The sequence below is a fragment of the Brachyistius frenatus genome, unplaced genomic scaffold (genome assembly GCF_029030835.1).
Source record: "Brachyistius frenatus isolate BFR_SWC_R1_liver_20210118 unplaced genomic scaffold, ASM2903083v1 Contig_3, whole genome shotgun sequence".
Classification (NCBI taxonomy): Eukaryota; Metazoa; Chordata; class Actinopteri; family Embiotocidae; genus Brachyistius; species Brachyistius frenatus.
The window spans coordinates 9,320,385-9,344,891 of NW_027210602.1; the positions used below are offsets into that span (position 1 = coordinate 9,320,385).

At 40.3% G+C, this 24,507-nt stretch overlaps 1 protein-coding gene across 4 annotated transcripts in view; it reads right to left on the reverse strand.

The window, feature by feature from the left end:
• cacna1bb (calcium channel, voltage-dependent, N type, alpha 1B subunit, b) overlaps nucleotides 1-24,507 on the reverse strand; it is a 174,833-nt gene that overhangs the window by 42,688 nt on the left and 107,638 nt on the right. For 2 of the 4 annotated variants that reach the window (XM_069705713.1, XM_069705704.1), the window contains exons 17-27: nucleotides 24,293-24,360; nucleotides 24,017-24,123; nucleotides 21,982-22,044; nucleotides 18,719-19,465; nucleotides 16,962-17,167; nucleotides 15,384-15,510; nucleotides 14,373-14,502; nucleotides 13,514-13,573; nucleotides 12,653-12,759; nucleotides 3,549-3,645; nucleotides 192-352 (exon numbers count right to left, since the gene is read on the reverse strand). In XM_069705713.1, the coding sequence (XP_069561814.1) occupies nucleotides 192-352; nucleotides 3,549-3,645; nucleotides 12,653-12,759; nucleotides 13,514-13,573; nucleotides 14,373-14,502; nucleotides 15,384-15,510; nucleotides 16,962-17,167; nucleotides 18,719-19,465; nucleotides 21,982-22,044; nucleotides 24,017-24,123; nucleotides 24,293-24,360 (1,873 nt within the window). Of the gene's footprint in view, nucleotides 1-191; nucleotides 353-3,548; nucleotides 3,646-12,652; nucleotides 12,760-13,513; nucleotides 13,574-14,372; nucleotides 14,503-15,383; nucleotides 15,511-16,961; nucleotides 17,168-18,718; nucleotides 19,466-20,972; nucleotides 21,015-21,981; nucleotides 22,045-24,016; nucleotides 24,124-24,292; nucleotides 24,361-24,507 lie in introns of all 4 variants that reach the window. The other 2 variants (XM_069705695.1, XM_069705721.1) reach the window with 2 other exon arrangements.

Sequence of the window (24,507 nt, forward strand, 5' to 3'; positions counted from 1 at the left end):
GACAATCAAGTCATTTGAAGTCATATCACCAAATGGCAACTGTTTAATGGTTTAATGTACTGTAGAAGTGAAAGATTAGCTCTTTTTTTTTTTTTCAGAGAAGCTTGGATAAGACTCTCCGTTAAAATAACATTATTTCAGTTTTCTTTTATACATATTGAGACTTTCAGAAGGGTGTGCTTGTTATGTACCTGCAGTCTTTCTCCAGGCCTTTGGACTCGTCAGTGCAGTAGAAGAATTTCCCCTTAAAGAGCTGCACAGCAATAACAGCGAAGATGAACATGAAGAGCATGTAGACGATGAGGATGTTGAGAACGTTCTTCAGCGAGTTGACAACACAGTCGAACACGGCCTGAAAAGTATTAAAACACACACACACACACACACACACACACACACACACACACACACACACACACACACACACACACACACACACACACACACACACACACACACACACGCTTTTAGAACAATAAAAATGTATGAAATTATGCACATCAATACAAAGTTCTCAGGAGAAGGTATTGATATATTCATTCCATTCCGTTTCTCTTATTTGTATTTTTTTTAATAGGAAATTGTGAATCATTATTTCCAAAACAGGTGAAATTTGACTGAAATAAAAAGTCATCATTTTCATTTTCTACTTTTAAAGTGGAGGGATGTTCTGATTTTTACCGTAAGCAGCAGCGCTTCTGCATTTTCTCGGCTATTTCTCTCTACACTTGTGATTATAGGCACTTTTAGACTTTTAACATAGCCAGACATTTTTTGGTAAAAACGTTTTGTCCATGAAAGATAAATCTGTTCCAGTCACCTGTGGTGTGTTTGAAAGGTTTTCCAAATGCAAATTCACACTCTGCTCACAGCGCGCTCCTACCCAGTGGACAGGCGGTGCTTATCTGCAATCTGGTTGTCTAAAAAGTCATTTGTCATCCCTGTTCTTACAACCAAATGAGTGCGTCCTGAATACATGAAGGCACATTTGCACGAAGTCTGTTTTTGTGCTCCCTGCCTGTCACTCTCTCCAGCTGCATATCTCTGTCAGCTCGTGTTGCGATCTCTCCGTGAGATGAAGTGCTTTGTCGATCTATCCTGACATGTAGGCAATCTAACCGATGAATATGCTGCTGTATGAGTGATCCATCCCCATCAAGTTTTTTTTTTTTTTAAATTTTTATAAACTCCAGAGTGAGGACAGAGCATCATGCTCCGCTCCTCCTCCAGCCTGTCCGTCAAACCCTTTTGTCCAAGTATCAAAGAGGAGTCGGTCGGACGGGCGTCTGTCTGCCAGTTCCAATCTGCCTCACTCATCTCACTTTTATAACTCCAATCAGATCTCTCATGTTTTGTCAGATCCATTACTTTTGGATGATCAGCTGCCTTCCCACACCAGAGGGAAGCTGTCATTTCTGCGTCAGAGGGAAATGTACGATCTTGCCCAAATGGCACCCATCTGTGACATCACCCATTGGTTTGTGAACTAATGTTCTGAACCCTGGAGTTTGGAATTTTACCGTCACCATCTTTTTTATTTTGGAGACGGAAGTGACCATATTTGGACGAGCTGGGGAGAAGAGAGTGGTGGATCTGACACAATCTGATGAACAAGCTATAGTGGAAACCTGACTGCACAACAGTCCTCTCAATCAAAAAGACACGCCCCCAGACATACTGCTTATTGAGACCTAATATCTAATACCTGATGGGCTTATTTTTAGATGGACTGCCATAAAACTAATAAGGAGGGATTTTAGTAAATGACACCATTATGACTTGTGGAAAACATGTATTTATGTTTGGAGCCTAGTGGCCCTCAGTGGTATTGCAGCGTTAGTAACTTCCACACTGGTCTCTTTTCAGATGCAGAAGCTACGTCCACTTCTATATACAGTCTATGATCTTGTCTTGATGAGGGTCACACAAGCAACACTTTTGTTTTAGTTTTTAAAGCTTTGTCACCATTTTCACGGTGCTTGAAATTGTTTCTCTCTCAGTAAAATGTAAAACTGTCCAACTTCCACAATTGATATAATCAGATTTTTCAGAAGTGAAAGTCATGTCACCAGAATGATATAAAACATGCAATAATTATATACAAATTCTATATATTGTGTAGGTTTGTGAAAATCTGGGAGGTCACAATATCTTTAGTTCTTCCGATGTGACAAACTCTCCATAAGTACAGTCAAATTCACATATTGCTTCTTATAATGTCTATTTGTAACACTACAAGCTCTTTACACTGTAATAGTAATTATAAATGGTTTACACTCATAAAGTGCTTTATCACCTGAGCAGCCTCAAAGCGCTTCACACTTTGCCTCATTCACACACATTCACACACCAACAGCGGCAGAGCTGCCATGCAAGGTGCTTGCATGCTGTCTGCCAACCCAATGATTAGAGGGCAACCTGCTGACTTTGTAAGCAGTATAGGAAGTGGTTTTGTACATGCACACATTTTTTAATAAGATCTGAGACAAATTTTTTTTTTTTTAAACAGCAGACAGGAACGGACTTCACCTCTGCAGTAACCTAACTGCAGCTACAAAACACAACAACGTGGCTATATATGTCTAAACGACTGCCAGTTTGTCACCAACAAATGAGGACAAGCTCTTGGCTTATTATTATAAAAGCTAACTGAGCACCAAATAGGTCACATGATTAAAAAAGAGCAGGTGCTGTTAGAAATCAAGTACACACTGAAGGTTAAAAAAAAAAGCTTCTCAAATGACTACATATATCAAGAAGAGTCACAACAAAGGTCATGACACAACATCTGCCACACAGAGACAAATCATCAGTGAAAGTACATTATATCATAGACACATTCAGTATAAATGGGTTTGACTGCTAATTGGCGGACAGCCACTCTCTGGTACAGCATTTAAAACGGTGATTAAGGAGTTGAATAGTTATGCCAGAATTCTTTGAGTATCACACTCACCTGCTTTATGCTTGTAGGGTTCAGAAGGTAGTTCGCAATGAGGTTCAAAAATGAGTTTCTTAAAAAGTGTAAATGTTCGTAGAAACTTGTCAAATGACTTTTGAAGTGTAAAGCATTTCTTTGCTCTATCTCTCTTTTCAAGTCATGTTTTTGTAAAATATGAGTTATAACAAAGGTGATGTTTTATAGTTTTAATAGCAAGCGGTTGTAATTCATGACCAATATAAGAACCTTTTACTCCATTCAGACAGAAAAGTTTACGGGGCAAGTATAGCAATGTAAAGTGCTTTAGTGCCCTTGCAAAATTGTAGCGTGAAACCAAAACTAACCAGATCAAATGTTTGCAAAGTACATGAATCTTGGTTCATACCTTTGTCCAGGCTTTTAGGGGTGAAAAGACCGTTAAAAGTTTCCTGTTTTTCCACAATCCGGAGCAGATGAAATCTTACATCTTGAGCCAGATACATCCATTCCTCCCTCATATACCGTAAAAGCATTTGACTCATGGTTGTGTGTGTGCTGCACTAGCCGCTCTGCGTTTTTTTTTTGCTTTCAGACTGAAGTGAGCGGCTGACAGATTGGATTACTGTACCTTCAGTTTGGGCAGCCGTTTAATGGTCTTGAGTGGCCGCAGGACTCGGAGGACCCTCAGGGACTTGATGGTGTTGATGTCCTTGCCTTTCGTCCCTCTGTGCGGATCGAGATTACAGTTAGTCTGGGTGATGTAGTGCAGTGGATCATCATGTAAACCCTTTCAACTCAGGCTCCATTAACAAGATGTGACTGCAGCACAGAACAATACTTTGTTATAAACTGTTAGTAGATACATGCATGTGAGTGAATTATGTTATTCTACAGAAACCTGCTGCTTTCTAACTCCATACGTTTTTCCCTGTTTTCTTCCCTCCTTTTGTTTCTATCCTTCTCTGTCCTTTAATTCTTTGTTTTCGTTCTGTAATTTTCTTTTGTCTCATATTTATTTTCCTTAGATTGTTTTCTTTTTTCCTTCATGTTTTTTCATCTTTTGTTGTCTCTTCCTTCTGTCCATCCTTCTTTCTTTCCTCCTTCCCATTCTTTATTATCTTCTTTCCTTACTTCCTTTTTTGTCTGATATTTCTACATTTCTCTTATCTCATTTCCTCATTCATTGATTTCATTTGTTTCATTCATTCATTCACTCTTTCATACATTCCTTCTGTGGAAAATCTGTCTTTTTCTTTCATTCACTATTTTTTTTTCTTAGCCTTCTTTTTCATTCTTCCTGTTTGTCTGTCCAACCTTTTACTACCCCTTTTTTTCTTTCCCCCTTTTTCTTTAGTCTGCCTGCTTTCCTTCCTTCCTTCATTTACTTTTCCTTTTGGTATGTTTTAATGCAATTAAAATTATTTGCAATATATGATAAAAAGGTTTTCATTACAAAAATGAAACCTATCTCTGCTCTTCTTCACAATTTAGTACAATTTAATACATTTTCTGCATACTTAAAATTTTCAATGAAGGACTAATATTTCTTTCCACAGTACTATGGGTTCCTTGACCACTTATTCCACCACACAAAGCTAACCCTGTTTCTGTTGAATAACACACAAGCATCTTACACTTTGTGCAGTAACAGTACACAAAGAATCCGCCCCTGGTGAAGGAGGCAATTTCTTTGCAGGAACCACTGCTGTCATTGCAGACACTGTTCGTTTTGTTAACTGGTCACTGGAGTGGGAAGTAAGTATGGGGGTTTAGGAACTAGCTGTTATGCAAATAACATGCGGCTGAGCCATCACTCAGTCAGAGAGTGACATTGGCCAAGGACAGTGGGAGAGGGGTTTTTAATTAATCAGTGACACACACGCACAATGTGGCTGTCAGTCTCCATAAACACTGTTTCTTTTTTTGTTTCTTCTTCACTTCATTAAAACAAATTCTGAGCAGTAGAAAGTGAGTATGTGTCTATATTTATATGTGCACACAGCATAAATTGAACGTGTGAAGGATGCGGAGAAGGACATCAGCAAAAAAAAAAAAAAAACAGGAGTCTAATGGACCGGTTAGTCGCCCCTAGAGGCCCTGCTGCTCCTTACACCAGTATGTTACAAGGCAAAGCTACTGACCAACCAATGTTTTAATCACAAACTACCCCTACTGTAAAAAAAAAAAAAAAAAAAAAAGAGTGCTTCTTACTAACAATTGTAAAAGATCAGCATGCACCCGCAGGCCATTAAACAGAGATTATAAGAATACATGAGGCCTTTATCCAATTTGTTTAAGTGCACTCGTCCTCATGGAGCAGCAGAATATGGATGACAAACATCTGCTCACAATCATTCAAATTCAGTTCAGTGAAGTGGTGCTCACAGTATTGTGCTTTGAGTGGCATTTGGTTTTACTGGTCTCTGGACAGTTTTGTCTTGTTGCTTTTTGTTGCCTTTTCAGAACCAACCACATACACTGTAAGAAGATTTAGAAAGTGTGTTTACTTGCTCTAATATACATAAGCTGTAAGTGTCAGTATGCCTGGTAACCAAGCTTACTGTAACCGAAGTAGGATGTCCCAACTATGCAGAATTATGGATTGCACTGAATGCCCAAACAAAGCTTATTTACTCATTTATTTGCATGTAAATGTGTGATTAACTGGATTAAAAAAAATTTGCTTGGCAAATGCGCTGGCAAAGTGGAACCTTTTTCTCCAGTGCCTTCCTCCCTGTGCCTATTTTGCTTTAAATATCCCCAAACACACCAAAACACACACTCACACAGGCCCAAAATCAGTCTGCTACGCAATAGCCCTTTTAAAAGACATCTAGTTTGCAAGTGGAGTGGTTTTTGGGTCCCGGGGACTCATGACACCACTCATGAAAAGCGCCAGAAAACCAACCTTCAAGTCACTACAGGGCGAAAAAAACAACTTGAAGGATGAAATTTGAGTATTTTTTTTCAACATATTCTGAGAGAACAACAGAGCTCAACCTGGAAAGACGCATGGTTCCAAATATCTTACATTCTTTCTCAATGAAAACTCTAGCTATAACAAAACAGCATGCGGCTCTCATGCTCGGATAAGTTCGATACCCTGGCATGCAATCTGCAAAGTCAATGCCAGTCCTGCGATTCAAGGACCTCAACACATTGAGATGGCAAGAACCGTCTCCCAATAGCTTTCAGAAGCGGCATTGGCGAGGAAGATGCGACGTGTGTGCGTGTGGGAGTGGGTTGTGTGTCCGCATCAATGCAGCGCAGATCAGCGCTGATTGAAACGTGCTCAGCAGCTGGGCATGTGAGGTCAATCATCATGACTCCGGTCCTCAGAGCGACGAGCATTTCCTGTTTAGGAACGCAAGATCTGACGCCGAATGAAAAGCTCTTCACTGCTTTACTAAAACAGGAAACATGATGCTCGTTCTATCGAGCTGTTTCACATTTACAGAGAATTCAATTACTTGATTCATTTGATATAATGTACAAGAAAATATATTCAGATATAGTCCAAACACATTTTTTTGGACTTATTAATTTCATTATTTGAATGGTAACTTGTGAAAGTATATTTTGATTATTAAAAAAAACAAAAAAGGTTGGAAATCAAAAGTAAAAACCTGTGCAGCACAAACAATCAGTAGTGTAGGTCAACAGTTATGTTTATGTTCTTTTAGAGGATGTGGTACATAATCAGCAGCTCATTTGCATGTGTTTTTACTGGGAGTATTTTCTGAGCTGTTAACACCAAAAATTTGATCATCAGGATCGTGTTGAAGTTGTTTAGACAAAAAAAAAAAAAAATCATAAATTAAGGTAAAAAGTGGTTTAATTTGTCATCCTGTTCTAAAAATCAATGTATTTTTCCCCAAAAGACAACAAAACAACAAGCACTACATGTTTTTGTAAAGGGAAAAAACAGATGTCTATGATTATTTTCAACACACCCATTGTAATGTACACCTGCTCCTCAGAAAAACCAGTCAAGGTGAATTCAGGTAAAAATCTATAATCCTTTATCCACTTCTTCCCTTCATAAAGAAGGAGAGATGTAGGTGGTGGGCAAAGAGGTCAAGGCAGTAATCTCTTTGCAATTTGACCAATAAAAACTACTTTAGTCATGATTAAAAACTTTTTAGATCCAAGTCAAGTAATAGAAGACTTTGATACATTTGATAAGTGTGAGTTTTAAAGTGTGAAGATATTCAGTACAGCGATACGTTCGTCTTCTGAAAGCTATGAGGCGGAGTTCCCAATATCGTCTTTTTGTCTTGACGTCCCAATATTGGGACAAGAGGATACTTTTCAAAAAGGGAGGGGAAGGGAATCATGGTCATATCCCAAGCACCTTGGGATGGAGGGCGACAAAGTTAATTAGGAGGTTAATTAAAAGGGAAGTTGTGTGTTTCACATGGGTGGGGGTGGGGAAGGGACGAGTGGGGTCGGTAGGCAAACAGTAGATAGGGACAGTTCCCACCTGGCCACGCTCTGTTGTGATCTGATGAGGAAAAGCAATGATGAGCAAACACAAGCAGACAATGCACAAGAAGAAACACTGGCACATAAAGAAAGACAGAGCAAAGGAAACACTTTAAGCAGATATCACACAGGCATGAAGATACAGTGACCGTATTGGCCCTTAAACTTACCACATGAAAAGAAAACAAAGATAAGAGACATACAGTAGCACTTCAACTGATCGCCCTTCAAAATCGGAACGCTTGAGACTCGTCGGAAGAAATGTTAGAGGGAAGTGTTTGTGCCAGCTGGACATGAGAATAAATCACATTTATAGTTCCAGGATGATCATGATGACATAGACAGTTGTTTAGTGTGGGGGGAAGGAAAGACGAGAGGACAGTGTTGATAAGAAACAATCTGCTGTAAGACTGCATTCACACTGCAGGTGAGAAAATAAAATCACACTTCACCCCTCATTCTAAATGATATGCGGTCCTAAATCTGTTAACACGATGCATCAAAGACCTGATGTCACTTTAGGCGAGCTTCTGTACTAAATACAATCCTATTGAAGGTATATTTCATCTACCTTTAATCTGCCAGATCAGATTTTCTTAGAACATCTGTTTTACAAGTTGTAAGGAGCCAAGGCTCCACCTGGGACCAGAGTTGGATCAGGTACTGGTCTCAGGTCTGTGTGTCAATAAGTCCAACCCTGGGAGGATCTGAATGTATTCAAGCAAAACTCTGATCACAATTACTGTGGGAGAAAATATTCTGTACTCTACTGTACAGGACTGAAAGACAATTGTTTCTTGGCAATTTGATTCATAGATATTAAATTGGTTCAAAATTAAGCTGGCTTCAGTATTTTTTTTATTGTTGATGCTTGATGTAAAACACTACTTATAACTGTTATAAATACTTATTTTAATTTGTTTCTAGGACTTTTCTATTTTCTATGAGGACATTTGTTGGACATTACTTTTTGTTTGTGACTGTTATTGTTATTTGGCAGCTAAATGCTGCTCCTTGTATTGTTGTTCTCTCTCTTTTTCGGAGTCTGTCTCAATATGTGTAGGTTTCATCAGACTAGTCTCAGATCCGGTCTAACACTCTGGATACATGAAGGCTTTGAGTCTGGTGTTGATGGCTGTTTCCCTGAAAACAACAAAGCCAAATCAGAGCTTTTTAAGTGGGATTAAGAATGAGGACCTCTTCTTCCGGCTCAGTGCCAGAAAAATAGGCACTCAAAACTGGGTGTAGATTAACAAGCCAAAAGCCCTTTTTCCATTGCCGGTTCCAGCTCTACTCTACTCTACTACTATTACTTGACTAGCTTTTGGTATGAGGTACTTTTCTGGATTTTGTTTTCCTTTGCAGACAGTAACACTTCAATTACTATAGCAACACTGCATGCAGCTATCTTCAAGTGGACGGAGGAACATAGGAACATCTGCAATTCCTCGAATGACTCTAGTATGGTTTTGGGGGTTAATTATAAGTCGGGTGGTCCACAGACTAAAAATATACTGTGGAGGCTATAGTAGCTTGATAACAGTAGCAGCAAGGATGTCCCTTTGTCACTCGTGCAGTCATGATTCGTGACAATTCTCTCTGACCAAGCAATGGTCTGCACTGTTTTTATGTGACCTTTTAGAATCGACTTAGCTCTCTTGGAACCTCATTGGGGGTGATACCAAAAAGAGTACGAGGTGCCACGAAGTATCTGCAATTTATGCCTGATCAAAAACCAACGAAGGCGGGCAGAGTCGAGCCGGGCCGAGCTGGCACTGGCAGGTGGAAATGGACTGAAATGTCAACTGTTCATAGCAAACCCAACTTTCAAGTCAAAACTATTTGACATTGTGAATGCAGCCTGTTACAGGCTTGCATGGCATGAATGGGAGTTGATGAGAGAGTTGATTGGAAGGACAACATTCTGGACAGGACGTGGATGTGGGAAGGAGGGATGAAGGGGACGTAGTTAAGTCTGATAACCCCTGAATAAATGAATCGCACTCTTCTGAGTATATCAGGACAGGTACGCTGCACACACACACACACACACACACACACACACACACACACACACACACACACACACACACACACACACACACACACACACACACACACACACACACACACACACACACACACACACACACACAGTAAGGGCCTGATTTACTAAAGGTTTGCGTGTGTAAAATCACAAGCAGATCTACTAACGACGTGCAGTGAGGATTGCTTCTTTCAAATGTGCAATTTAACACACGTTTTCCATTTTGCGTGTTTGCCTGCATGCATATGTAATATTGGGTGTTTCTACCTGAAGGTGCAAAATACTGGGAGGGAACATGTAAATACATACATTTAGCACCCGCAACAATATTTACTAAACCTGAAAGTAGAAACAAGAAAAGTGATTGCGTATTTTAGTACGACTGAAAGGAACGTATTAATCTGATGCGCAAATCTGGAGAGACAGCTGCTCGTATTGTGGTGAGAAGGAGATGCAGGAAACTAAAGAATACGTAGAGAACGTGTTTTCTCACTTATGGGAAAACTTTTGAAATGACAGAGTCAGAAATTATTCAGACATATCGTTTGTCCAGCGATGACATTTCTGAGTTACTGAATTAACTGAATAATGATTGACAGCCAACAACAAGGAGGAGCCACGAAATACCAGCAATTAAAAAAAACTTCTTCCGACTCAGCACTTTCCTGCCTCTGGGTCATTCCAGCGTGTCGCTGCTTGGATATCCCACCCAGTCCAGTTATTCAGGTGTGCTGTCACAGGTCCTGAATGTGTCCAGCAGAATTCACAGGTAGCTTCATAAGGTTTCACGAGCACTCGCGAGACACTGAATGAAACTTATTCACCTGCTCATTACAGAAAGATCTGGACCTGCTGATCGTTGTTTGTTAGAGGATCTCATCCACTGTTCCTCCTGTTTTATTTGCCAACGTTTTATAATAAGCTGGGTTTTTTTCCGCCTAATGTCTTGCCATTAACTCATAATTTCATCTGCTAATCTTTTCGTTTTTCCGACGACATTGACTTCCTCACCGATAATCTCCCATATAGCGTTTTGTCCTTGTTATAATTATAATTATTAATCTCAATGGAATCAGATTTCCTTTTCCTTTTGCGGTTGTTCTGTGTTTTTCATGGCTGGAATCACTTTAACACACGCAAACACCTAATTTAAATAGAGCGATTTGCACCTCATATCAAAGACGCACTTACTCAGTAAATCACCCGCAAAACGGGTGCAAAATAAATGTGGAAACTTTAGGGGAAAAAAACGCAATTTCGTACCCTTTATTTGAGATCTTAGTAAATCAGGCCTTAACTGAACATCCATGGTTAGATAACTACTGACAGAATTATGAAACTTAGATAATCCTGTATATGTATTAAACTTTGAATCTTTGTGTCTACAAATTTTAAAGAGAAGCTACCATTCACTATGTTTAATAGTTTTCACTTGGCATCTTTTTTGAGCTTATCTTAGACAGCTCCTTTGTGATCCTTTGTGTTCATGACTATCTGGAACACCTTATAAAAGCCTGAACCTTTGGAACTGCTGAAATGTGTCTGGCAGTACAGTACTTTGTCCAATCACTGTGCATTATGTACATTGTTCCTGCTAACACCTAAAATATAGCCGCTAAAAGGAAAAAAGGTAATTGCACTTATGAAACCTGAATACAGATGTAACACAAACACAGTTATGTAACACAAACAGAGTAAATGCAAGTACCTTGTGACTGTGTTGGGGATGATAAGAATAGCAAATAACAAAATATGACATTTGCTCAAAAACATTTAGCCATCGGTGGCTAATGCAGACTTTAAACTTTGCAAATGACACTGGCTAAGATGGACAAGAGAGAAAGCAGAGGCCACAAACAGGAAGAGATACACATGAACTGATAGACAGACAGGCAGAAAAAGCAGGCATTACCCCATCAGGCTCCTGAAAGCAATCCAAGCCAGAAAACAAAGAGGGAAGGGGACGAAAAAGTGAGCGAGAAAAGACAGAGACAAAGTCAGCGACAGATAAAAGACAGAGAGAAGCATCAATCTACAGCTGGCAAAAGACAAAAAAATCAGAGTGACAGGAAGCGTTACGAAGAAAAACACACTGGTGACAAACTGGAGAGCTTCAGGACAGAGTCAGTATGTGAAATAGTGGCAAAAAAAAACCTTCACAACACTGTTAGAAACTAAACAAGTGAGCACTTTCTTTCTCCAGAGGCCCAGATTAATAGCTTGTAAAGCTTCAACAGCTCCTCTAGCTTTGGATAACATTTAATAATGTTTGCTGGACGCTGTTAAAATCATGTAAATGTATTTTTTTAATCAAAATATGATGATTTATTTTTAATCAGCATATCAGGTATATTGAACTCCAATTATCCATTTTATTACCAGTTAACGCTCACTGATAAAATTGACTCCACCAGTACTTGAATTGAGTAACTAATCACCTTCATGGAGTTAATTGATGTATTATCATAGATTACATTCCAACTCAACACTTAATTCTTACTTTCAGTACAGTATCCCCTGAACACTGTAATCAATGCACATATTCCTACTGGAGCTATTGTGTTTCCTACGTCCATCCTTTTCCTGCTCAAAATAGCCGACAAAAATATCCAGCTGTGTGTACAACATGAGGCGTAGAGTTAAGGCTTCTGCTTGGGAGCCAAAATCCCATCCCCCAAAAAGTTGTATTAATGGAGCAGGTACTGTGTAAGGGATTAAATGCAAAGTTACAATTAAGTGGCAACTCAAGCCTGGCAGTTACAAGCAAATCCAATCCTCCTGCCCCCTCCTGAACCTTAAACCCATCAGCCAAATTGTGCATGGCCCATTAGATGACTAGCAGAGAGCGACCGCGGAGGCTTTATGTAACTATGAAAGTGGAGTTTGACATAGTCATGTTGGCAAAATAACCCCGAGGCAGCACAAAAGCCTTGGAGTTCATGGGGAAATAATTGGATGAGCACATTACAGTTGTTTGTCGGAGCAGGGGCAGCTAGCTTCAATATGCTGCATGCTAGTCTGCTCCAAGTGAGGGATCGTGGAGAGATGGTAACATGAGCAAAAAACACGATTTAAATACCACACTACCGGTGATTTGTTTCAACATGTTGTGGTGTGGTTGAATACATTAAATCCGGAGGATTGCTGTGATTTTAAAGTTATGGGCAGCACAGTGAGGATTAAAGGAAAAACTAACTTACGAGCAGGCGAAGGCCACCAGAGCACCGCTGACCACAATGAAGTCGAGAATGTTCCACAGGTCACGGAAATAAGATCCAGGATGGAGGAGCAGTCCCAAGTCTATCATCTAAAATGAAACAATAAACAGTAAAAGAATAATAGAGAAAACGAGACAGAGGCTGTGTTCCCTTCGTACACTTACATATATAGTACTCCTACATGTTACTACTTGAACTTTGACAGGGTAGTGTTGTCTCAAATCGCACACTGCTGTTTTGCCCTTACCTGAAATAACTGTAGTATTTGAATGCATCGCCCGCCAACATGTCTGCCAGCTTTAGTTATTTTACTCAGAATTCAAAGTCAAATTAAAACACTCTAGGTTGGCGTTCCCTCCTTTTCCACGATGTAACCAAGATGCCGACTATTGAGGGTGAAAAGTGTCCGTCGTCTAATACTTAATTGGTGGTCTGTTTTGAGTACACCATCCATGCAGTGGAACGCATGTTTCCCTACTTGACAGTGTGAACGCACTTATGCACTCAAAATAGTAAGTGTTAGGACGTAAGTGCACCATTTGGATCAAGTCTTATCTCTGGCAATTACCAATGCCAGTGACATAGTGCTGTCCACTGTGTGCTAGCCTTCTCACAAAGCTCTGGTCTGGTGACTGACAGCAAAAATAGTTTAAAATGACTATTGCTCATCATGAAGCAAGTCCTAATTAAAAATTTTTTTTAAAAACACCCTGAAAAGCTCAAAGTCAGAGTCTAAACTTGAATCACTGATGTTCTATTGACCTGCAAATGATCAAAATATTGCAAAGCGGCTTCTTCAGAGCTCAAATCAAAATGCACCTACATTTTTAAGAGCCTTCTCACCTTAATCACCATCTCAAAAGTGAAGACTCCAGTAAAGACATAATCCAGATACTTTAGAACCTGCAAAAACAGAAGAGTCAGGAAATATCCTTTGAGATGACTCATCAACAACCAGTGACAGATTTTGCCAGTTTAATACTCATTGGAACTGTGTGTGTGTGTGTGTGTGTGTGTGTGTGTGTGTGTGTGTGTGTGTGTGTGTGTGTGTGTGTGTGTGTGTGTGTGTGTGTGTGTGTGTGTGTGTGTGTGTGTGTGAATGGACCAGATATGCCCAACAATGTTCCTCTGTCCTGTCAGAGGTCTCAAGCTCTGTTAGTTTTATACTCCTCTGCACAAACACACACTGCCAGAACAATCACCCAAACACACACACAAATAAACAACGCACGCACACAGCCTCACCTCAGTTTCCCTCTGCCCACCTGACTAGAATACTAATTAACTGTGCTTGTCTGTCAAAATGGAAACAACTCAAGTCACGTCTGTGTGCATGTGTTCCATCCTCATTCCCAACATGGGCTGACGTAACATGTATGTAAAGAGTGGTGAACCATTTTGCAAAACTGGATATGCGCCGCATTTGGCATTGTATTAAAAACATTTGAAACTCAACAATGAATTGTCTGAGCAAAATGAAATAAAAAGGTTTTGTGCTTTGGACCACTTGTTCCTCAACATGGGTAAACTGTCAAGGCCTGTTAGGAAGGACTTTCAATCCTAAATCAGATTTGTTTATGTGTGAATCCTCATTCGTTCGCGCGAGCATGCATGTTTCCGTCCAAATACTTGTCTGTGTGTGTTTGTCTGTCTGACAATCAGTGTGTTTTGTTGTGTACTTCCAGATGTCAGCCTGACTCACGTTGTTGCGCGGTGCGTTGGCTTGCACAGGGTCCTCGGCTGCCAGAGCGATGCTGCTCATGGTAATGACCAAGAGGATGCACATTTCAAAGTAGCGCAGGTTGACCACGTAGTGACATAGTCGTCGTACCCTGCAAGACCACGAACAAATAAAACAACACTCACACAAAAACACATGGAGTGACATCTCACTAGGTACATTCAGGTGACGTCTTCCTAAAACAGGCCACGGACCACACGCATGTCCCTCCATGCCCACATCCTGCACAAAGGTGGGAATGCGTCAGCCTCGGCGGTCCCACGTGATTCGGGGTCATCTGGGTTCATAATGTCTCACTATGTTTTTAATGGAATTAATATGAAACAACAAGAGTTATGTACATCTGGTTTTATGAGTAGAATAATTGAAAAGCTAACCAAACTATAGCAGTCTTTGCATGGATTTTCTGATATTAATGACTTGATTTGATCCCGAGTAGGTATTAAATGTCTTATGTAAGGTGACTGCTTGTATCTGTGACTCAGTTCTTTTGGTCAATATTCAAGTTTACAGCTCTTGGTTTGACATGTAGATCAAGTAATAAGTCCAGAGCTTCAAGTTGAGCTCCTTCTTCACCAGCCTACGCTTTTGCTCACTTGTACAAAAGATCCTGAAATAATATTTCACGTGAGGCACCTATCCAACATTTAAAAAGCAAGGCACCGTGGCCTCAGATCGGAGGTGTTGATGCTCCTCCCAAATGCTTTACATTCAGCAACAAACTACCACCGATGTTCACCGGCGGTGACACTCTGACCTTCAGCAAGTATGACATGTTTCTTTATAGTGAATATATAATGTATAACCGCTGAGGATGCAGACACAAGCATTTATTGTTTTAAGGATGGCTTTAACAAGGAGCGTGAATTAAATCATTTTGGACAGGAGAATTATCAGAGCTTTTTTTCTCAATATGCTGTTTGTGCTGATTCTGCGTCACTCCTTCCGAGTCACCTCCCACTGGTTACTTACGGGTTTGTTTGCCCAAAGATGAACATTGAGCTGTAGGGAAGGATCTGCCGAGGCCCATTAGCCTCCTCCTCTTCCAGATCTTTCTTCTCCTCACTGAGTTGGAAGTTGTCGCAGTCGATGTTGTTCACTGGTGTGAAAAAAAACAAATACACTCATTTAGCTCAAAGAAGCACAGACAGTAACAAGTGAGATGGTTTTTTTTGGTTTTTTTTATGGATTTGTAATGCAGGCTTTTGGTCTATACAGTTGTTTTATGACTGCACTTACTTTAAATTCAAAAACTATATAATCCCTTCACTAATTAGACATTTCTCATAAGAGGGTGGTTTCAGGGTCAAGAATATATCTGACAATTATGTGATGAAAACTGGTTGTTCTCTCTCGCAAAGAAAAATATGAGCTAGTGCAAAAACAAACACATACTGCTGTTACACAGACTTTGTAAAGAGGTGCATTATTTCTGAAGCAAAACCACTTGGTTTCACACGCCTCTTCTCCTTTGTCAGATTAAAAGTGTAGGAACTGGATTTAGCGCAGAAAAGTGGCAAAGCAATCCAAATACAACTGTTGTGGCATCATTAGCTGATTTTTACAGTGCGTGAGCAACTGAAGCAAAAGTTGTTTTTTTGACCACATGGTGTGATTTTTAAAACATTTCGCCATTTCTATTGAGTAAGATAACAGTGAACTTTTTTCTTCGCTGAGATTTTGGGAAGTGGTGACCTTTTTAATTAGCCTTCATTACCTTAAACGACTGTGTGATTCTGTTGAATGCAGCTGAACTGTACAGAGAGTAGGAGAGATTTTCCTGTAAACTGACCTGGTGGCTATAAAACAGCTGTTTAGTGAATAAAAACACAGGCTGTCAACCTGACAATTGTTTCAGCAAAGTCTCCTCTAGGTTTAGATTTTTTTTATTTTCAGTTACCTCTTCTGTATTTCTGATACTCATCAAACCCACAGCTGTGGAAAAGCTCCCACTCCCTTGCACAGTTCACTCATCCACCGCAGCGCAGAGCCCAACACTCTCAAGTGAGCAAGGATGTCTCATTGTGTAACTGCCTGTTGCTTTGACTCCTCTCCCATCACGTTTCTGTATGCATTTACTTGTTTATGTACACGATGTACGTATTCATTTGAATATAGAGCGGGTAGATCCGATTCCACATTGTCATTAATACGACCCAGACTTATGCCAGGTCTGAACAAACACGTTGCCTACTTAACCGCACCGCTTTCCTTGGGAGTGATTTCACACACTAAAATGCCCCAAAACTCTTAACAGCGAGGTGATTCACTGCAGTCAAATAATGACGTAATCAGGGGGGGGTTCAGAAAATATGTTTAGACTACTTGTTCCGAGGTAAATGCATGCAAGATTGTTGGATCCGCCTGCTGCTGGTTTGGATAGGGGGATAGTGGGTGATCATGATACCGGGCTTCTACTGTGATGACTGTCAGCCATCTACGAAAGTGGAAATGTTATAAGATAACCAATAAAAAACAAAAAAAACAATCACCAAAACTTCAAAAATAAAACCTGCTTCACTTGCTGTGTCCACGAAATGCTGTACTCACTCGGTATGATGGTGGTTTCTCCAGGCGGGGCGGTGATGGTGACAGGAATGTGGATTGCGTTGCTGTTGAGGCCGGCCTGGCTGGCCCTCGTGGAGTTCTTCTGGTTGTCAGCATCCTCTTGCTTTTCCCCCAGACTCAGGCTGCTCCGCATTGGCTGGAGAGGACTGCTGACAAGGCCGTCCTCCTCAGCATCGGGCTGCCTCTCCCTGAGGAAAAAAGATATGTATTGTATGACAGGAATCGTTATACTATGCTCTCAGAGTGCTTCAAGCTTTTTCTACCAAATGAGACCCATATGAGAAAGTTTTTCTGTCCACCTCAGAGATAGACCACAACTTACGTGACAACAGACTAGACAAATACAAACATGCAATTCAAATACATAGTTATACAGTGTTTATGTAGAAGTGCAAACTGATAGTCTATTATTCTTGTTATGTCTTCTATAGTATCTTTGAATATGAAATAGCAGCAAAACTCTGCAGGGCTGTTTTGCACCTCAAAGTTAACAGAAGGGTGATGATTCCAAGTCAGCCAGAAAATCACAAGTAAAAGACACTAACAGCACACAGAGTGCTATTACTGTCCACTCAAAACGACTGCTGTCCAAAGTACAGTCACATTAGCAATCTGTTTAACAAAATTGCCTTTTCAGAACAAAAGATTATGTGATGTCACGGCTGCAATATGGGGAATGAAGAAATATCAAACAGAGCGAATCCAAACGCTGAAATCTGTCTGAGTCATGCTGCAGTTTATGGTCTGGTGCTGTGATGTTGTATCAAACAGGCTGCTGAAATATAAAAGTATAAAAAACACTCCATTTCAAAATGCACTGCGTTGGAAAATCACACTGAAACAGCAAAAGCATGCTTGGACTGGTTTGTTGTGTGGGTTTCAACAGAAATGAAGAGGAGGAGAATATTTAGAGCACAGAAGTGTGATCTGACTGTATTTAAACCTGCTCGAAGTGATCTTTTTGGCCACTTGGGGCCCTGCAGAGACAAGTTGTGATTGCAACACTGACATATCCTCTTTTAAAGTTTCTCTCATATTGATTAAACCCCTAAAAACTCATCTCTGTTCATCAAAATTACATATTTTTATTTTTATTTTTTATTTTTTTTGTTCCAAGAAAAAAAAAATCAAATGTGGTTTCAATGTAAGTCTACACTTTTTCCTTCCTTTAGTCCATGCGGATCTATGAATATGCATATAGTTCCCACTTCTAGCTCCACCCATCTGACAGCTCAATGATATTAAAAGCCCCACCCCACAATTTGACAGGATTAGTTCCTTGGGTATGTGACTTATGAAACCCATAGATTCGAGTGCTTATTCACTAATTTCTGTAAGGTTGTTTTCAAATTGACATTTTGATTCACTGATATTAGAAAAAAATATATAATAACTTGACATTATGTGTGTCTCAAGCTTATTTATGAACTCATTTGCCATGCCAAAATAAGAGAAAGTAAACTTGATGTTCGATTTAAAGGCTACATAACAGAGGCAGAAGATTTAAACTCTTTTGATATTTAAGGATTTGGTTGCTGTACAGTTTCAAGTATTCCAGTAAATGCATGTTCCCAGTGGTGATAACTATCAACTTTTATCATACTTACTTTTTTACATCCAATCACTTATTATTCCGACCTGACTTAAACATAAATATAAATGGGCTTCATCTAAAAAAAAAAAAACATGTGAATAATATACACAAAACATTAGGGTTTGTAAAATCTCTGCAGTCCTACCTATAAGCTTTGGTTCCATTCTTGCTCCTCTTACAGTCGTCTCCGCCCAGAGTAGACTGAGCTCGAACCATACGGGAGGAGCGTCCCTTCCTCTCTCCATTACTGTCCCCCTCACCTCCCCCCCTCGCCCTGCGCTCTCCCTGTGCACCGTTCACTAACATCCCATTTCCCTCTTTTGGTGGACGATGGGCGTGATGGTGGCGATACCCCCTTTCTTCTCCTCCACGTACATCATTGGCTTCCTCCTCGGGGGAGCCAGCCTGGTGGTGGTGCCTGTTTCCCGGCCCTCTCTCGTGGCTCTGGCTCCTCTCTCCTCTCCTCTCTTTTGTCTGGGGATCGTCGGCCTTGTGTTCCTTGCTCCTGCCGTGATGGGTGTGGTGCCTCCCTCCCTGGCCATCTCCTCCCTCCCTGCTCTCCCCGTTGCTGTCGTGGTGGCGGTGATGCTTCCTGGAGTGCGCGTGGAAACCATCTCCCAGCCCGTCCTGGCCGGGATCCCCCGCCCCCTCCCACCCTCCTTCAGGGGGCCTGCTGAGTTTGTCCCCATTCCTGGCCTCCACTATGAGGGGCCGGTCCAGGTGAGTCTTCATATCAGGATGCAGGTGGAGGGCGGTGGACATCCGGAGGCGCTCCTCGGGGTCGAGCTCATTGAACAGGGCCTCGCTGCTCGCCCTTATGTTGTGTCTCCTCAGCTGGTTGGTCCTCTGCTCCCACACTGACATGGCCTTTGCTGACCGCTGCTGCTCCTTGCTGCAAACAGCAGAGCCACAGGAAAAATATCATGTGACAGTGACAAGACAATGAAATAGAAACGTTTTATGAAACTTGTTTATGTCTGCTTTATGAGTTATCTGTTTGCTGTGTGGGGTTTGGGGTTTGGGTGCAATCCAGTTTCATCCATAGCCACACCATCTAATACTGCAAACAGTTCCCTCCTAAATAAAATCACCAAACCCCAATAAGGTAAAGTAAGACAGAACCATGTCTATGGATGCGTTGGCACAAATGTTCACCATGGTAAAGCTTTCACTTACCATACGTGAGTGGTCTATGGAGAAATAGATCGAATCCAGCAAGGCAAAATTCGATAATGTCCCAACACTTAAGATGGATAAATATGTCTAATGCTGAGAGGTGTAACATTCTCTTGTAATGTTATGACCTGATTGTGGGAAGTGTGTAATTTATTTAAGGTCCTCAACATTGAAGTCATTTCACATGACTTGAAAAACTGGCAGAAAATGTATGAGATCACAGTGTTTTGGAATAAACTGACCAGTGATGATCAAGAAGAAAGCTGTCTATAACAGGATAGTATGATGCTGTCAGAAAAAGTGCAATATCTGTAGTCATGTGGTAATTTCTATGATTTGATCTGGATGACTTACTACTCCTTTGTTGTTGATGAGGACAAATCATCTCGGCAGTGTCTTCATACAGTTTATTGCTATTCAAAGCTTCCTCCTTTGACTATCAAACGTCCAAACTAAAAGCCGGCTTTTCATGGAGTATAAAAGATACATGAAACCTCCTAAAAAAAAACTGTTTTAGAAACTCAAGGAAACCTTGTGTTGCTGAAATGAAAGCTCGAAATGACAGAGGTTTCTCTATATGTAACAAAAATAAAAATTAGACTCAACTTAACACCTAAAAGTTGAGGGAATACTGTAAAAAGAACCCTCTGAATCATCAAGACTGTTTGGGAAAGGCTTGAATTCTCCAGTATGGAGAGATCATGAGGCCCCTGATTCCCTCTGAGGCCCTTTTTTTGTTACATGGTAACACCATGCAACAACTGACATGCCTATTCTGTATAAGTTATTGGTTTCCGTTATTTCTCAATTGGCTGCCACGGTGATTTCTTCTTAGTGTATGACAAACCTCACTGGTGTTGAATGCAAATAAACTGACACAGACCATGTAGAGCTTTCTTAATGTGTAAATGGGGCAGGCAGGCAGAAAAAAAGAAAAAAAAACATGCTATGGGTAATGGCCATTCTCCTCATGTAGCTTCTTTAAACAAATAAACAAGCTGGTTCCTCAGTAGGGAAGATGGTCAGAAATCACACTAATGGGCAGAATGTGATTTCTTTTTTTTTCAACATGGGTTTTTCTACACAAGTGCAAAGAATCAAAGACCATCAAAAATCATTTGATGTGTCCACGTTTCCATCGATCATGTATGAACTGTTTCTGTTCAGTATGATATATTTACATGGGGCTTTATGGGTTAGTTAAGTTAGTTCCATTTGGTCACCTCGAGATACGCCGGGTGGGGGAGGAGTAGACAGTATAACTCCTAAAAGACAGACAGAAGACACACAGACAGAGGACACAGGACAGGTATCCACAGACAGGTGAACTACAGACATACAGGCAGCGTGACTGCAGAAAGAAAAGTGAGAAATGTTACACTGAGTGTATAGGAGTGTTATTTTGTGATCTATATTAATAAAGCCCATGCACACTTGCTAAAAAAAAAACACACAAGAAGGGCAGTTCTAGTCCAGTGTTTTTTCAGCGAAGTGATTTGTTGAGTGTATCTGGCCTTCCATCTGCACATCTGTAATCAGCTGAGCGCAAACCGCTGAGCGCGAGAGCAAACTTAAAGCTGGTCATTGCATTTTATTTTAGCCTCGGCTCATGTTATCTTTTCAAGTGTTGTCCTGGGGTCTGCAATCACAAAGTGACTGGAAATGTCGAGCTGCCTGCGGTGGTTGCAACGCTCAGAAAAGTTAAACATTCATGGACAAATTAGAGAGCGCAGTGGAGGATGAATTACTAAAGGCACCAGCATAGATGAGCTGCTGCCATCAACAGATTACACACTGGTTGGTTAAAGCTGGAGGGAAGTGCAACTGTGTGCTGTCAACAGTATACACTGAAAACTACACTCACAGCTTAACATGTGTCATGTGCAAAACTACATGTAATTGTGTTTTTCTACTCTCTAACGTGCTTTGTGATGACTTTTTCAAAAATATAAGCTAGATAAATACATTTCATTTCACCAGTAATGAGGTTATGATATAAAATTTTGTTTTATGGAGGTCCAGAGGAGGAGAGGAGACAGGACAAGAAGAAGGAGAAGAGAAGAGACCAGAAAGAAGAGATAAGGAAAGGAAATAACAGAGAAGATAAGAGGGACAAAGGACGGAGATAAGAGAAGAGCAAACCAGGAAAGGAGAGGAGTGAAGAGGAGAGGAGAGGAAAAAATGAAGGAGAGGAGACAAGGAGGAGAATATTGTAACAGAGTATTAACTCACGGTGACTGAATGCTGTTGATGGACGACCTGCGAGAGAGTGCATCTCGATTTTGCTTTACAAAACTGTACATGCAGAACAAAAACAAAAGAAAATAATGAGACACACATCTGAAGGGGACAGGTGGACTGTCTGTCTGTCTGTCCACCTGTCCCCTGTTTTACAGTAAAGGACTAATCTGTGCAACTACCTCAATAACACGACAGCAACAAAAGCATGTTTGTCAGCAGCGATTTTTTTTTATGACAAAGAACTGAAACTTAAAACTGTTCAGGAGTTTCATTCCAAAATAAGAGTAAAACTGAAATCATATTTTACTCGTAAAAATTCAGTTCTGATACATTTTAATGATAAGATAATTTATAATTGAGATTCATGGATTTTTTTTTTTTTTTTTTTTTTTTTTTTTACCTTTGTGAGTTTATTTTTATTTTGTAATGAAACCCTGACTTTCTCCGAAACAGCACACAAAATGCACATAAAACAGTTCATTTGAAAGAAAAGCAACTGCTTAAGAGCTCACCCACCAGTGATACCACACCGTACAAATTAAAACATCCTGAGAACACTGGAGATAATGAATACAATCACATAATAAGAGTACTAACAGAGAAAAGGAGGAACATTGAGAAGTATGCTGACCAGTGATTTACAGCGATGATAATTTTTTTACACGCTGAATGACCTCATTCTTAGTGAGCAAGATGACAATTATTAAGCAGCGAGTGTGAATCAAAGACTTTCTCGAATGAATAAAAGGCTTTGTGAGACTGAACGTCACATAAAGAGCTGTGCAGAAATATTCAACAGACAGTCAGTTGAATCCATATTGTGCGAGCACCATGCACAGACAATTCACGTTTTTTTTTTTTTGTTCCACAGAAACTGAGCAGATGAGTATCAAGAAGAAAGGCTGTGACTACCAACATGATGTTCTACGGCTATAAATCACTGATAAGGCTGAAAAAAGCTCCAGTTTTACTCCAGCGTTCTCTTGACAGACTTCCATGGTTTCAGTGTTGCTCCAAGGTTCTGAGCATGGCAGGAGCTATCTGTCCTGATAAAAACATCACTGTCATTATCATATTAGAAACAATGGGAACTTCTGACAGTTTACGTTCAGGTTTTCTTATAGCTTGCTCATATGACTCTCCTTTTGTCTTTAGCTGATGATTAATGGCTCTTTGTTCATCTGTTTCCTCTTTCTTACAATTTACACTGTGGGAATGAAGCAATAGTCATATAATAATTGGCAACAGTGCTGATACACTGAACTACAAACCTGCTGTCCATGATGGTTTTGAATTAAAGGTGTTCTGTGGAGGTTTCAAACAAAGTTATGTTTACACTCAACGTTACTGACAAAAAAAAAGTTATAAATGTGTCTTTAAGGCCTTACAAATGTGTTGAATGCGTCTCCTTCCTCGTAAAACGTTTTTACAACTGATTTGTTAAACCCATGTTGGCCCTTTCCTCCCATTACGATGCTATATCAATGCTTTACTTATTTACTTTAATAAGTTTTGTGTTCATATATAAATGCTCTTTACATAAGACAAATACGTGATACAGAAATTGTCTAACATTAACATCAAATAAGCGCTGCGTATTTTGTAGGAAACATTTCTAAAACAGTTGACTGTTCAGATGTGGGACAACTGCTTTGAGAAAGAAACGCTGTTTTGGCAGCATGAAGGCAAAGCTCTGGTAAATGGGCGAGAAATAAAAAATTAAATAACGTAAAAGCTGCTGGAGGAAACTCACATGTGTTGTTGACTGAAGCTTCCTTAACAACAGTGGGGTGTAATAAACAAGGCAACACCACAGGTGCACTCTCATAATGGGAGTGGATGAGGAGAAATCCAGAACATACACAGATCAAACACGGTATACACACACACACACACACACACACACATTTCAGACTGAGGGGGAGGAACATATTGAAGGACAGCACGCTCAATGACAAAAGGACATTTCTGTCCAGTGTGGAGCTGAACTCAGCTGCTGTCTGAGGAAAGACACTTGGAAACTTACGCAGTGATGGAAATGTTGGCTGCTGACATCGGGCTGACTTCTTTCACTTCTAAAGCCTTCTGGAGGGCGAGTTTCTTATTGGCTGCCTCCTCCTGCTCCTCTTCATCCTTTAATAAAATGAATGAAAAATACGTTCGTTTTATGACAAATAGATATCCTGTGTACACAGGCTGGGCTTTTCTCAGGTCTACCACGACTGTAGGTGAAATACTTGTATTTCTTTGCGTTCTTAATGTGTCTACAAATAAAACTTTGAGAAGGTCTGATTCAGCATACCTTAGTCAGCTCCTGTGCGTTAGCAAGGTTATCAACAGCGATAGCCAAGAAGACATTCAGGAGGGTGTCTGAATAACAGCAGGGCTCAGGAGAACATGCAGTTGGACAGTATCCTGTGGTAAAATATGCATTTGTTTTTCGCATCCAAGTAGTGTGTAGGAGTAGGTCTTAATAGTGATGCTTTAGTCCATCTTTCTATCAGTATACCCATCAGT